Here is a 15274-nt window from a genome sequence, read left to right as displayed (position 1 = left end):
TGATAATAGTCGTATTGATGACTGGGAAGGAAATATTGGACCCCCTCCTGTGCCAGATAAACGTGTGACCTATTTAGGATGGGATGCTGCTGTGGTGTACAAAGTCCCAGAAACAAAAGGGAAGGAAGGGTTCTATAGAATCCCCTCGACAAAGGTTACTCACTCGGAAGAACGGAGGCTTTTCGACTTTTTTTTTTTTTTAATAAAACTTTTTCGCTTTTCTCGCGCTGCGCCCGCGCAATAACCCGTACACGCACACAGATAAACGTCTGTACACCGAAACTCGGTGGATGGATTCTCTGTCGTCGGTTCACACGAAGCCTGCTGGAGAATCCTCGGACTCGTCGTAAAGAATAGAAGTCTTCGCGAGTAACTGTGGGAAACAAGGTCAACACGCGGTTCGGTCCACGGTATAATAACACTTGTAGTTTTATTTATTCCTGAAGGTGAACCTACCTTGTATAATAAATGCTAACTGAAGAAATTCGATAATTTTAGAAAAGTTTTCTTTGGTTCTTTGTTAGACAAGATATTAATTATTCATGTAATTTAAACCTATTAGACACTTCTTTTTCTATGAATAAATCTGACCCACTAAGTTATTAGTGATCGCTTTCTGTCTGTGTTCAGTGCGTAATCGCGTGTAAATATTGTATAGGCAACAACGATGTCATACTCAGCGTGCCCGTTCAACAACAAAACTAACCACGTGGTTGCAAAGGGCGCAGAGAGTAGCAAACTGAGTTGTTATATGCAAGAACAGACACATTCTTCTAGTGCATCAGCTAATTCTCCTCAGGAGGAAGTGAACACAACGCTCAGCTTAAAACATTTAAGTGAAGCCATTTCCAAATTAACTTCCCCGGTGGTAAGTACGTAATTACTATATTATATATGTTTGCAATAATATTCAAAGAGCTTGGGCCCATGCAGGCGAGCACCCAGAATTTCCTGTTGGGGAATCCAGGGTTAAAATTAAAATAGGTTTATTCTATTTTTTAAAATTTGTGTTAAAGCATGTAGTTTAACAAATCACTAATACATATAATGCAATGAATTATAAGTAACACAAATGAAATTAGCTGATGACATTGTATCAGTGGCGCAGATAAAAGGGTCCTTAGTGGTTCCCTTTTCAGCAGTGGCCTTCTTGGTGCCAAGTAAAACACTTACAGCGTTCACTGCTGAAAATAAGTCAATATTTGGATATCTTTTGGTCCTTGTTTGAAATTGTCCTGAAGTGCAATATCAGTGAACAAGAAGTGTCTAGATTGCATCCTGATAATGGTTGATAGAAACTGCTCTAACAGTAATCAAAATGTATTTGAACTTTTCGTGGGTCCAATATACGGTAAAAATAAGTTGTAAATAGTAATGTGTAATGGGTCCTTACACTGTTCAAAATGTCATTTCTGTCTGTATTCTCATTGGACATTTTGAACATTCTTAGGCCAGTTTGCAATAACCACTGTTAAGGTATATTCTAAACAAATAGAGCCTTTAGGTCATTTTCGGACATGTTAACAATGAACAAAATGTTCGTTACTAGCGCATTCGTCCAAAACATTGTCAAATATTGATTTATATTTATTTTTATTTATTTAATTATTTTTGCAGTGTAGCACTGATCGATAAATGTTTTGTGTTATAAAAAATAGCAACTTCGAATTATCCTTAAATCACCAAGCATTGAGTTCACCACTAGAAAAAATATAATTTACTCACATGTGCCTACATCGTAACGTTCGTTATAAAACTATATTGTGCGCGCGGTCCCGGGTTCGATTCCCAGTGTAGACACTCGGTAAACGCTTTTTAGGCCAGCTATCTTGAGTGAGGTTTTCCTGGATTTTTCTCATTCACACTAGGCAAATGCTGGGATAGTGTCTAACAAACGAATCCCAGGCCTCTTCTTTCCTTCCCTTTCTTCGGATAGTGTGATCATCAACAGACATTACACTTCATGTCTGACGGGCTAACATGGTCAAAAATGTTAAAAGGACAGAAATCTAATTCCTAATTCTAATCCTAAAACTATATTGCGGATCTTTTATCTGTTGAAAAGTATTTTCTCTTTGTTCGAATAAAGTAGAGGCAATAGTGGTTTCGGCTTTTACATTTCAAGAAGAGAAAAGCTGGCTATATACGTTGACAAAGCAAATCATTATGATTAGTTGCTATGAAGTACGAAATATTGTTCTTAAGTAAGTTAGGGGACATAGCAGAACTGCTCGCCAAACAGTGACAAGGATTTCACTCAATCATTTAGTGTGATGCTTGTGCGTAGAATGGGGAAGGCCGGGGAAGAAGTTTGATAGGGACTAGATTGTGATGGACAATTGACTGGTGACGAACATGTGGTAAACAGCGCGACTTGTCGAATGTTCGCGAGATGTCATGATAATGTCTTCCAAAGTGAGACAAAGGATCGCTTAGGAACGTCATTGTAGTTACAGTATGTAATACACTTGTTCGTAAAGTGTGAATATACTGGGGAAATTTTTCCGTAACTGCCAAAAGGTGAACGTTATGTACTAGCTTTGTTTTACTTTGTTATAAGGAAACATCAGAAACACCAGTATATGAAAACTACGAACCAAATGTAAAATGCAAACCCTAAAAATAGTGAAAAGAATAAAAAGCTACTTTTTTCGTGCAACATACGTACTGTACTTGTTCGTACACCAATTATGCAATTATTTTCTTGATGTCTCTGAATGGTCCTCTAGAGCATCGTTTCCCAACCGGTGTGCCGCGGCACACTGGTGTGCCGTGAATGGATCGCTGGTGTGCCGTGAGGAATCGAAACAAAATTATTAATTTTATAGCAATCAAATTGCAAAACGTAGGGAATATATATATATATATATATATATATATATATATATATATTTGTATTTCACATTACTATGAACCTCTACTATGAATACCATTCAATCCTTTCGACAAATTACCTACATTTGTGTTTTAAAAGTAAAAGAGATTTGTTTGTTCGTTCGTTATTTAGTGATCTTCCTTCTCAATAAAAGGCTGGATACAGTTTTTAAAAAGAAAGCGTATTTTTAAAACCTGAGTCAAATATTTCATTGCAATTGTTTCCTATTTTTAAATTAGAATGAAAAATAAGCATAATGATTAACCACGGGGCAAAACCAGTGATAGAGCTTTCTTCTCTGTGAGGAGGAGATCAATAATCACAGAAAAAATACCTCTGTGTTTTATATTTACAAATAACAATATCTATAAATGTGCCGCGAGAATTCAAGTAACACCAGTAGTGTGCCGCAAGTTGAAAAAGGTTGGGAAACGCTGCTCTAGAGGCACAGGGTGCATTACGAAATGCGAGAACGTACGGTAGTTTACGGTGTGAATCTGTTTTGAAGAAAATAGGGTGTCGAAGGGAGTTAAGTAGTGATTTGAAAAAAGTTATTATGCAGGGGTGCCCACATAGGAGGGCTATGACGCAAACTGCGTCATTGAAATATTTGGGGGGGGGGTAAAAATCTATATAAATACGTTTGAGGAGGTGTAAAAATTAATCGAAAAGAAGATTTTTTCATGGAAGAATACCTACGGATAGACAATTGGAGGGGGGTGCGTCATGGACATAAGGGGGGGTGGGCACCACTGTATTATGAACCTTGCCTTTAAAGGCAAGTCACCTAGAAATATAGGAAAAATTGTAAACAAATCCCATTCAACTATTCAGTAACATTGTGAAAAAATTTTAATGGAATGGCTCAACCGGAAATTTGCCGCGCGATGAGCCAGAAAAGAAACTAAATGAGAGAGATGAATGACTGATTGTGAATGAAATCAAACGACATCCTAAAATTAGTGTACCACAACTTCGTCCAGTAGTAGAAAGTGTGAATGGGAAAGCAGTATCCAACCAGACGATCTTTAGAATGTTGTGGAGAAACATCTACCAAGGTAGAAGAGTACACTAATTTTAGGACTTCTTTTGATTTCATTCATAATCATTCTTTCATTTCTCTCATTAATTTCTTTTCTGGCGCCCCGCGAGGTAAATTTCTGGTTGAGCCATTTTATTTAAATTTCTTCACAATGTGCTGAATAGTTGAATGGGATTTGTCCACAATTTTTCCTATGTTACTAAGTTACTTACCTTTTAAGGCGAAGTTTATAATCACTTTCTTCAAACCACTACTTAACTCCTTTCGATGCCCCAGTTTCTTCAAACCAGATTCACAACTTAAATTACCGTGCGCTCTCATCTTTCGTAATGCGCCCTGTGCCTCTAGAGGACCACTACGTCAGAGAGACCAAGAAAAGATGCCATCCTTCTGAAAGTATAGTTGGTGTACAAAAAAGTACGTTGCAGAAAAAAAAGTAGCTTTTTGTTCTTTTCACTATATTTAGGGTTTGCATTTTACATTTGATTCGTGGTTTTCACATATTGTTGTTTGTGATGTTTCCTTACAACAAACTAAAATAAAGCTAGTACATAAAGTTCAATTTTTGGCAATTTCAGAGCAATTTCCTCAGTATATTCACACTGGACGATCAAGTGCGTTACATATTGTATATATTGTAGGTACAGTTGGTGATCAGAAAAATGGAAACACCTGAACGAAATTGCAACATACCAGATTAATATGGTGTCGGGCCACCTTTCGCCTTCAGAACAGCCTTGATGCGACGTGGGATAGAGGCATAGAGGTCATGAATGGTAGCAAGTGGAATTTTACACCATTCCTCGTGCAGGGCATCGGCCAGTTCTGTGAGAGAGGATGGAGGTGGAAATCGTCGCCGGAGTCGTGTTTCCAAGACGGACCACAGATGTTCAATTATGTTGAGATTTGGGGATTGGGCGGGCAGGGGAGGTGTTGAACTTCATCACGATGTTCCTCAAACCACGCTGCAACAACGCCAGCTGTGTGACTGGGTGCATTATTATCCTGGAAGATGGCGTCATCGTCCGAGAACAACATCCGGACCATAAGATGCAAGTGGTCTCGTAAAATTGCGACATAATCGTTGGCAGTGATTCGTCCGCTAAGTGTGACCACGGGACCCAATGAAAACCATGATATGGCGGCCCACAGCATCACCGAGCCGCCGCCATGTTTCACAGTTGGGCGGAGACACTGCAGATCATAAGCTTCTTTGGGCGTTCTCCACACATAAACACGGCCCGTGGTTAGGAATAGGGTGAAGGATGACTCATCCGACCATATCACACGTTTCCAGTTCTCAACGGTCCAAGTTGCATGGTCGCGGCACCATTTGCAGCGTGCGAAAGAGTTATGGTCTCTGATGAGCGGTTTGGCCCGGGCAACACGACCCCGTAAGTTCATGTCATGTAATTTGCGGCGGACTGTTATTGTCGAAACAGGGTGGGGGAGGTGCTGATTGAGTTCCTCCGTCACTTGCTCCGCAGTGGCACGACGGTTCTGCGTGACAATGCGCTTTAATACCCGGAGTGACCTGTCACTCATGATTTTCTTCCGCCCACTGTTCCGCTTCCCCGATGTGGTTTTCCCGTGTGTTTTGTAGGCCGTCATCACCTTCGACACTGTCTCACGCGACACACCTAACACAGTACCCACTGCCGTCACACTCACTCCACATAACCGCGCACCAACAATTTGCCCTCTTTGAAAATCTGAGAGGTCTCCCATTTTACACTCCCTCCGTCTGCTGCAGCCACTGGACACTGCTGTTCCACTGCGCCTGACGCAGTATGGAGACCGATCTAACACACCACCACCAGCGGTCCGGCGCTGCGGGCGCCGCGACACCACTGCCAACCCATACATCTGAAGTGTTGCCAACTACATGTATTTCCATTTTTCTGATCACCATCTGTATATGAAAGTGTGAATATTGTAGGTACATATTGTAGGTATATGAAAGTGTAAAGCTACTAACTCGCTGATTCACTCATCAATATATCTTCGAAACTATTAGATGTAGGATCTTTAAAGTTTGTAGAAATATTTGCATCACGTCTTAGGCTGTAGATAAGACGGTGTTTTGCTAAATGTGGCCCCTGATAAGGGATAATGGAATTTGAATGAATTTTTGCCGTTCGTCAGATCTCCAAAACTATTAAAATGTGGAATCGTGTGAATATACTGGGGAAATAAATGTGGGATCGTGAAATTGTGTATAAATGTTCTCCTTAAACTCTAAACTACAGCTAAGACGGATTTTTTAAAATGTGGTCCCTAAAGGAGGCAGTAGCGTAGCGTGATATTCCTAAAGGGGGATGCCAAAGTTAGTCATTTGTGCGATATGGTACTACTGTAAGCAGCAATACATAGCTATTCCGAATGGAAATATAGGGTTATACAAAATTTAGGAGGAAGCCCCCCTAATTGGAGGTCTAGTGGGGCATAGAGAAGCGAATGCGTGGATTACGTTAGAATTTAATAACCAATTGTTTCAGCTCCTTCTTGCTACTACCGTTGTGACGAGAAAACTAGGCCCCACTTTTGTATGAACATTAATTCCAGTACCGTTCCCTACATTTCTTTCTCGTGGGCGGCATTTTTCTTCACATACCACACGTCAATCTCGTTCTTTCAAAAAAATATGGGCCTGAGTGTATATATCATTTGAAGATGTAAATACAAAGCACTTAAACCAACTCTGGGGGCCTGTTTCTGTATCCAGATACTAAAGTCAAGGGCGCAAATCTGTCTTCAACGTTCGTGGGATGGGTAAGACTGTTCCCATAATCCTTTCCTTTTTTAACGATGTTCAAAATATTTATGAAGTTGAAAAAAAATGCTGTGGAGGATTAGGGGAGCAGAGTTGTCTATAACATCGGCAGGAAGACACATTTTAAGGCTTATTGTGGGGGGAGGGGAGAAGAGACTCATATTACAGTAGATGAATCAGATTTCTGAGGTAAACCTGTTGTACTCGTATATTATATACCAAATGATGTAGATGAAATAGTGGTACATATCATTATTACAACTCAGTGCCGTGAGCACATTCTGAAATTTGAATATATTCATAATAATAATTGACATGTTTCTACTTACGGATCCACAATGATCCAATTAAAATTTTAGGACATTTGTTTTATAACAATACAAATAACGACTTCCCCAAAACTATGAAAGATAATCAATCAGGCCTATATTTGTCGCAACAATACTCTTATCTGAGCAAAATTATGATTACCACAATAGCATTATAGGAATTGTTACAGGAATTAAAGAAATAGTTGAAAATAGACTACTTATAATTAATGACAATGAAGTATTAAAGAATATGATTCTTTTTTAAAAATGAAACAAGTCAAAGGACATCAGTTTCGTTTGTGGCAGTCGGATAGAAATCATCATCACAATCTCAAATCGGATTATTGGGGGTGGACAAGATTGTAGGGAACATGTTCCCCTTATGTCCCCGATATTTGTGCCAGTGACTGAAGGGCTCTGGCACAATCTTTGCGAGTGACGGGGAGTGGTGGCTCTCTTGTCCTACCAGATCGGTGACCGTAATTCTACAGAATGCTTTAAATTTATGCCTGTGTCTGTGAGCTCCTTTACGATGAAGATTACAATTACGATGCATTTAGTTGCGATTAAGGCATAACTATTTTAATACTATTATTTACATAACCGGCATGCTTCAAAAATGCGTTGAACTAACCATTTCCGTTTTGTTCTATTTCCTTTATATTAGGGCTCGTACGTTCTGTTCAGAAATTATAGCTTAGTTCAAAATATATACAGTTGGAAATACTTGAATATGCCAGCGTACATCTAAAGCAAATGAATGGTTGCAAGGGTTGAGGAGTGAGAAGGGAAGTATTGCGCATGCGCATTCAACAGAAAGCAGACGAAAACCCCGATGCTTTCAGTAGGCCTGGAAGCCCGAGGAAAATAGCATACGACAGAAGGAAAGACAGAAAATGTGCATCTGAGCGACGCGCATGCGTAGGTTCCTCTTGTCAAAGTAAGTCGAGAGAGCGCGCCAGAAGATTGCAGTGGAAATAATTGTGATAATTACAAGCAAACAATTTATATATAATGAAATACGTACTTTTTCTTATTAACAGGGGATGCCGGGCATACCGGCGTTCTCTTACGCTACGCCGCTGAAAGGAGGATATTGGGGTTAGAATGTTATTTTGTTGTTCGTCAGGTTTCCAATACTGCTAAAGGTAGACGCGCGAAATTTCTTACAAAAATTCTCCTTGTACTCTAGGGTTAGATAAGACGAGATATTTCGAAATCTGTCCCCTAAACGCGGTTAAGGGGATTTGAATATATATATATATATATATATATATATATATATATATATATATATATATATATATATATATGTTCTAAGGGAGGATAATGGGGCTTGAATTACTTTCTTTCTTGTCATATTCCAGATCTCCAAACCTATTAGGCATAAAATCTTGAAATTTTGAATTAGTGTTCTCCTCCTTGCACTTTAGCTCGATAAGATAGGATTATTTGAAATGTGGTCCCTAAGATAAGAGAGCCTGAATTATTTTCTGCCATAAGCCAATCTTTCCAACTATTAGGTGTAGAATCCTGATTTTTTTTTTTTTTTGCGTAATGAGGCCCCTAAGACGGAATAAAATGGATTAAATGACTTTTTGCCGTGAGCCAAATTTAACTTATTAAGCTTAGAATCTTTAAATTCGTAATTTTTTTCTTGCACTCTAAACTCTAGACAAGATATAATCTCTTTCAAATGCGACCCTAAGAAGGTATAAGGAGGGTTGAATGAAATGTTGCCGTTCGCCAGATTTACGAAACTAATAAGCGTAGAACCTTGAAATTTTATATAAATGTTCTCCTTGCACTTTAAGCTGTAAATTATATGGAATTCTTTAAAAAGTACAACGCATTAGGGGTTAAAGGGGAGTTTAGGGTATGCATAAAAAGGAAGAGGTTAACACTATTGTCTGCGTAACACGCAGGAACATATGCTAACTCTAACTAACTAACTCTATTGCCTGTGGAACCCGGATGTTCAATGCCGCGTTCACAAAAGCTCTCCACTAACTTCTATCCTAAACTAATTGGATCCAGTTTCTGCGAGATCCGTCTTAATATTGTCCTCCCATCTGCGCCTAGGTCTTCCTAATAGTCGTTTTCCGGTTGGTCTTCCAGTTAAGATTTTGAAAGCGTTCCTACTTTCTTCCACCCTGGCTACATGACCTGCCCACCTGAGCCCCTAGACTTGATGACCATAACAATGTTGGATAAACCTAATAATTATGTAGTTCCTCGTTATGAAGTTTCCACCATTCCCCATTCCCGTTTCTCTTGTGTCCGAATATTCGTCTTAGGATCTTGTTCTCAAATACTTTCAATCTATGTTCTTTCTTCCGAGTAAGCGACCATGTTTCGCAACTATATATATAAAACAGGCATGATTATCGTTTTATATTCGCGACGAAAAGAGATTTTGAACTGAATAATAACACAAATTCATTGCTTTTAGTCGACATTTCATTTTTTCGTGAATGTTTTTTTTTTTTTTTTTTTTGTTAATATTCATCCTAGATATTTGAAAGTATCCCCTTTATCAAAAGTATTATTCGATATTTTAAAGCATCCGTAATTTACCATATTACAATCCCGACGAACTTCCATGTATTAGTTTTCTCTGCATTTACTTCTAAACCCATGTTCCTGCAAGCGCTTAATAAGACCTCCGCATTTCTTTCTATTGTTCTCCTATCATCCCCTATTAATTTACATCATCAGCATATGCCTTAACCTGGTGAACCCCATTCAACTCTAGGCCCTGGTTGCTATCTTTGATCTTCCTTACACTGTATTCCAGAACAAAGTTAAATAATAATGGCAACAACGCATCACCTTGTTTCAGGCCATTTTCCACGTGAAAGCTCGTGGACAAAAATTTTCCTACCCGGACTTTACTTTGGGATTTATTTAAACATATCTTAATTAATCTAATTCGCTTTTTCGGTATTCCAAATTCTGTAAGAATGTTGTACAATGCTTCTTTCCTAACCGAGTCGTAAGCGCAGCGACATATACTAATAAATATGAATTTGTTTCTTTTATATATGCGATATTGGATGAGTAAATAGACGTAGAAAAGCCCTTTAAGCTCCACCCACTGAAAACGATCTCGAACTATGTTATGACGAAAATTGCACCCAAGGCGACATTTTATTTTCCATCTTTGGTTTTAAAGAAAATCTGCATGATACCAGAAATACTATTATTATTAACTCTGAAATTTCTAATACACTTTCGGAAACAAATGAACGATCACTTGCGAAGCGTTACTAAAATTATTTCAACTGGTTACTCAAAAAAGTTGTGGTGGCTCAATGGCAGAGCGTTCACGTCTGGTGCTTGGGGTCCCGGGTTCGATCCCAGCCCCCGTCAAGTGAACTTTGTGGTGGACAAACAACGTGTGCGTGGGTTTTCTCGGGGTTCTCCCGTTTCCTCCCACTTTCTTCATTCCACCATTTCATTCATTTCTCATTATCACCGTCTCCTTTAGCCTAACCGGCATAATCGTGGGATGTAAAACAAAGATTTCGTTTCATTTTTCATTTAAAAAAAAAGTTGAACGAATGTCATTACAAATAATAAAACATGCAGCTGATGTCTTAAACTGTTACATCAAGGAAAGAAAAGAAATAAATATTCAAAAATACAAGTATATTTTGAGTCTATTTTACATTACTTTTTTCTTAATTGCATAGGTATTGTTAAGTTTTTATTAATTCAAGTATAGGATGGTGCAGTAAGTATGTGTCGTTGCCGTGCAATTTTACGAAGGGAAGCATGTATTTTAGACGGTTAACTAAAAAACGAAATAAAGAGTGTATCTAAAATCAAATGCATGAACTATAATAACAAGAAGGGAGAATATGAATGAAGTATTGGTAGTGGAAAATGGAAAACAAAAATGTGGATAATAACATGGTCACAAAGTGAGCATGAAAAGGATATACTGTTTCGCAGAAGATAAACCGGAAGAAGCAAAGCGCACGGAAACTGAGTTCTCTGGTAGCTTCTGTGTAGGTTTTATTTCTATAGTGTATAAATCTAGTCTATAGCAGGGGCGGATCCAGCGGAGACATCGCTAGTTTCCCCTCAGAAGGGAGAAATTTCTTATTTTATATATAAATAAAACCCATCTCAGAGTTTGGAAATCTTAAAAGTAGCTGTAAGTAGGAGTATTATAACCCACCGCCTTCCCAAAAGTCCGTCTTGGATCCGCTCCTAAAGAGTGTACAATGATTGCACATAGTACTCATACTTTTCGATAGAGATGCAAGGGCTCGAAAAAAAAACCGGCTTTTTTGGGAAAAACTCGGTTTTTTCTGCTTCGCTTTTTTGCTTGGGAAATTTTGGGCTTTTTTGAAAATTTTGCTTTAAACTGATAAAGCAGACTTTGTTTCGCTTCTCTACAACAAAAACACTCATTTAAATAGTGGTTGATGCAGGTAATAATTTGAAACCTCGAAAATAAACCATGAATTTCAAAAAGATTTTTTAAAATTCTTAACATATTTACAATATGAATTCCAAAGGATTAACCAATATATGTAATAATATTTTAACCTCTTATATACAATAAGTACTTTAAAAAATGATATACAAATAACTAGGAAAATTGTATGTAGTATTTTTACTTCAAAATATCACACACCCTCTTTCTAAAGCAAAATAAAGAAAAACATGAGAGAAATCTGCACATCAAGAGCTTCGTTTCGGGTGGTTCTGTACATTCTTGAAATTTTTCAGTTAAATTTTAACTTTCAAATACATTGTATGAATATTTCGAACAAATTTTTCACTGATTGATCACATATGTAATAATATGTTACCACCTATCAGGTGCCTCGGATCTGCAAAATCGGTAAAGCTCCAATCTCTGTAATGCACTGACTGTTCCTTAAGCTTGTTGAGAATCGGGAAAGTATCGAATTTTCTGTTCATGGATCATATACGTAATAGACGGTTCATCTGAGCGTATGGTTTCCTAGGCTGTAGAATCACCATCACGGTTTACCCAATGCTGAAGGTTTCTGAATTTTCAACAAGAAAAATCAACATATAGTTACGATACTTGTTTTTATATAAAAAAGAAAAACTATGGAATACATTTAAAAAGCGTGGAAGAATCAATCACTGTTCCAATTTATAAGAAAGACGACAAATTTGATTGTAATAATTACACTATGCAATACTTTTAAAATAATATTTTTGTCCTTCGGTTGCTATTGTTGATTCCTTAGTCATATTCATTAAACATTTACGAAAATGTGCATAATTCTCATGAAACTTCACTTTTGTAAGTTTAACATCGATTTGTAAATTGATTAAAGGAGTTTGATAGTAAGTTTCTCAACACCCCTATTATAACATCAAAAGAGTAGGCTACTTAAATACTTAACTTTGGTACATAAATATCAGGGGCGCCCCAAGAATTTTTTTCAGGGGGCCATCTCCATGACTGTTATATTACATTTGATATTTCTGGTATTTAATATACATGGTTTGCTATATTACGTATACATTTATATACATGGTTTGCTATATTACGTGAGTCAGGGGGACCCTCTCTGCCCCCTTCGTACGACCATGATAGATATCCATGTGTACCTGTGTATACCTTAGAAATGTGTCCTTTCGTTCCCTATAATTGGTTTGGAAATATCCTCTCATCTACCTTTCCATTGAAATCTCTTAATAGAATTTTCATATAATAATGTGAGATTTGGTCAAATACATGTTCTACTTCATCATAAAAACTATTATTTATATCGTTGCCCTTATCTTTTGTTGGAACATGCACATTTAGAACAACAATATTGCAGTAGTAACTCTTCAAAAGTAAGAAAAGAAAGCCAATCATTAAGAAATTCAACCCTTTTTAGTGCTGATCTTTTTCGTTTGTGGACGAAAAACTCTATTTCTAGTCAGGCCCGAAACCAGCCACAGAGGTTTAGGGAGGGGAGGCATGAATATGTTAGGGAGGTCAAGTCATTAAAAATTGTCTTACAAATATCTAAATTGTGTTTTTTGTATTAATAATAGCATTTTGTGTTGAGGTTTAGAGGGGCCACGAAAAGTTTAGGGGAGCTCTCCGCTTCGTTCAGGAAAGACGTTCACCGAAGTAAAGATGGAGACAGTCTTACTCATACACAGTTAGCTGAATCACTTTATAATGCAGAAATGAAACTTTTCATTGATCAGGCATTTTCATGAGCACTGTCCAAATTAACACTTTTCTACGGGACGCATTTTGGAACATTTCCAAAAATAATATTTTTAAATTCTTTTTTATTTCAGTTTTTCCTACAGAGCTATTGAGAGGTTTCTTCATGTTTGGAGAATAAAACTCCCTTTTGGGATACCCGGGTTCGATTCCCGGCGGAAGCTCATGTGGTTCGGATTCCACGTTAATCAGTAGGTCCACGTCTCATATAGCCTCGCTGCTGAACGGGACGCTAAACTAAAAATCAACTCAACTTAACTTCCTTTCCTAGATCAAGAGTAATCACAAGAAACAGTTTCCTGATTTGTTACGATCGAGCAAGGGAAAACTTCAAGTTATTTCCTGCACACTCGACATATGTGGCAAGAACCTTTGCCTTTATAATATTCATATGACCATTCACATGTCTTGGCGCCATATTCATATGTCTGTCTGCTAAGGCAAGCCTCGACTTGCATATCTATTATAGTTCTCTCAATCGGAAGCTCTGTTATTAGTATTTTCATTCTGTTATTGCTATATCTTCCTATCAAATCTCTGAGTTAACAAAAATAAAGCAAGTCGGGGTATGCGTATAGTGTAGGAATATCCCGCTTACTCTTACAACCCTTTTAAGTTGTAGCTCAAAGAAATACAGAGATATGGCTCCAATGTGCTTCTTGCAAAACATAGTATCATAAACGCTATGCAGATGCAGATAGAACTTACTACATTTGGATTTACTGTGAGTGTGATAATGTATGGAAAAATTCGTTTTTCGTATATTCTTTACCATAATATTGTATTTCAATATTATGCCAATAACGTTGATAGTAAGAAAAATTCAAAACTTCGATTTGAGTAGTTTCGCTTCAAGTTCCTTACAGGATGACTCTGAGATATCCGTTGGGAAAATGCGACATCCAATGGGAAGAATGGAACGTTCCGTACACATTTCAATATGCTAGGATCAGGCTGGATTCAGGGGGGGGGCCTCGGAGCACATACACCCCCTTCACTGTAAATATACACTATCTAAAATGAGAACCTAGCAGTGAAAAGGCAAGATTTTCCGAAACTTTCCGCTGTCAAGTGTCCGTTTGAGGCCTACAAGAAAGGTTAGTTTTGCAAAAGCAATAGTTTAAGTCGATTTTCTGAAGGTTGAAGGAAAAGGATTCATTGAACGAAGTAATATTCCTCATTCACACCACAGATGTCTAAATTCATTTAAAAACTTAAATTTTAAATCAAATGTAGTGGTAGTTATTGGTGCATCCCCTCCAAGAAATCCTGGATTCGGTCCTGGCTAGGGTTTGATTTCTGGCGGGAGCTTTTGTGATTTGAATTCCATGTTAAGGTATCAGTCCACGTCTCATCCAGTCGGGCTGCTGAACGGGACGCTAAAACCAAATCCGATATCCCAGGATATCCCTGAGATTTCTGTGATATGTGGATGGCTTAACTAGGCAAAAATCTCTTCGGAAATTTTACTAAGTCATCTCAGTTCATTGTTTTCTAATTATAGAGCTCCCTCTTGGTTATATTATTAGTATATGTGTCTTAAGCGAGATTAATAGGGGTTCGATCGTCAGAATTCATGTTATTGGGATTCCACGTTAAGGTATAGATCCACGTCTCATATAGCCTCAGCGCTGAAAGGGACAATAAATTAAAATTACAACCAACCTTATTCATTCATTTACGAAATTGATTACTGTGAACTTCCTCTTTTCAATTCTGCAGACTTCGATAAGCACTTTTGTACTTAGTGTGTTACAGCTTTCTTTTATTTTCCTATCTTCTCTATATTTTGTTAAGGCTTTTTGATAATGTGTGCATTGTTTACACCATAAGCTAGACTATCATTTTTTCTCTCTCGTTACCAATTATTTTCCACGTAAATCGAACGGTTCGGCGCGTATCCCGAAGGATCCACGTATCCGAGGTTGCGAGCCGCTATTATATATGCATTTTATATGCATTTTATCTTCATGGTTTTAAAATGATAATATAAATAATAACTCAGGTTGAACAACGGATGATTATTTATTGTTTCTGTTCGAAAGCGAGAAGT

The 15274-nt window shown here is 37.7% G+C and overlaps 1 protein-coding gene across 1 annotated transcript in view; it reads left to right on the top strand.

Annotated features, from left to right (window-relative positions):
- The first annotated feature begins 303 nt into the window (after nucleotides 1-303).
- LOC145667722 (head-specific guanylate cyclase-like) overlaps nucleotides 304-15274 on the top strand; it is a 649486-nt gene continuing 634515 nt past the window's right edge. Inside the window, exon 1 of the mRNA XM_081735178.1 lies at nucleotides 304-868. Within this exon, the coding sequence (XP_081591304.1) occupies nucleotides 668-868 (201 nt within the window). The 5' untranslated portion in view covers nucleotides 304-667. The remainder of the gene's footprint in view (nucleotides 869-15274) is intronic.

The sequence above is a fragment of the Thermobia domestica genome, chromosome 1 (assembly GCF_964235325.1).
Source record: "Thermobia domestica chromosome 1, izTheDome1.hap1.1, whole genome shotgun sequence".
Taxonomy (NCBI): domain Eukaryota; kingdom Metazoa; phylum Arthropoda; class Insecta; order Zygentoma; family Lepismatidae; genus Thermobia; species Thermobia domestica.
This window is presented reverse-complemented; position numbering and strand designations above follow the sequence as displayed.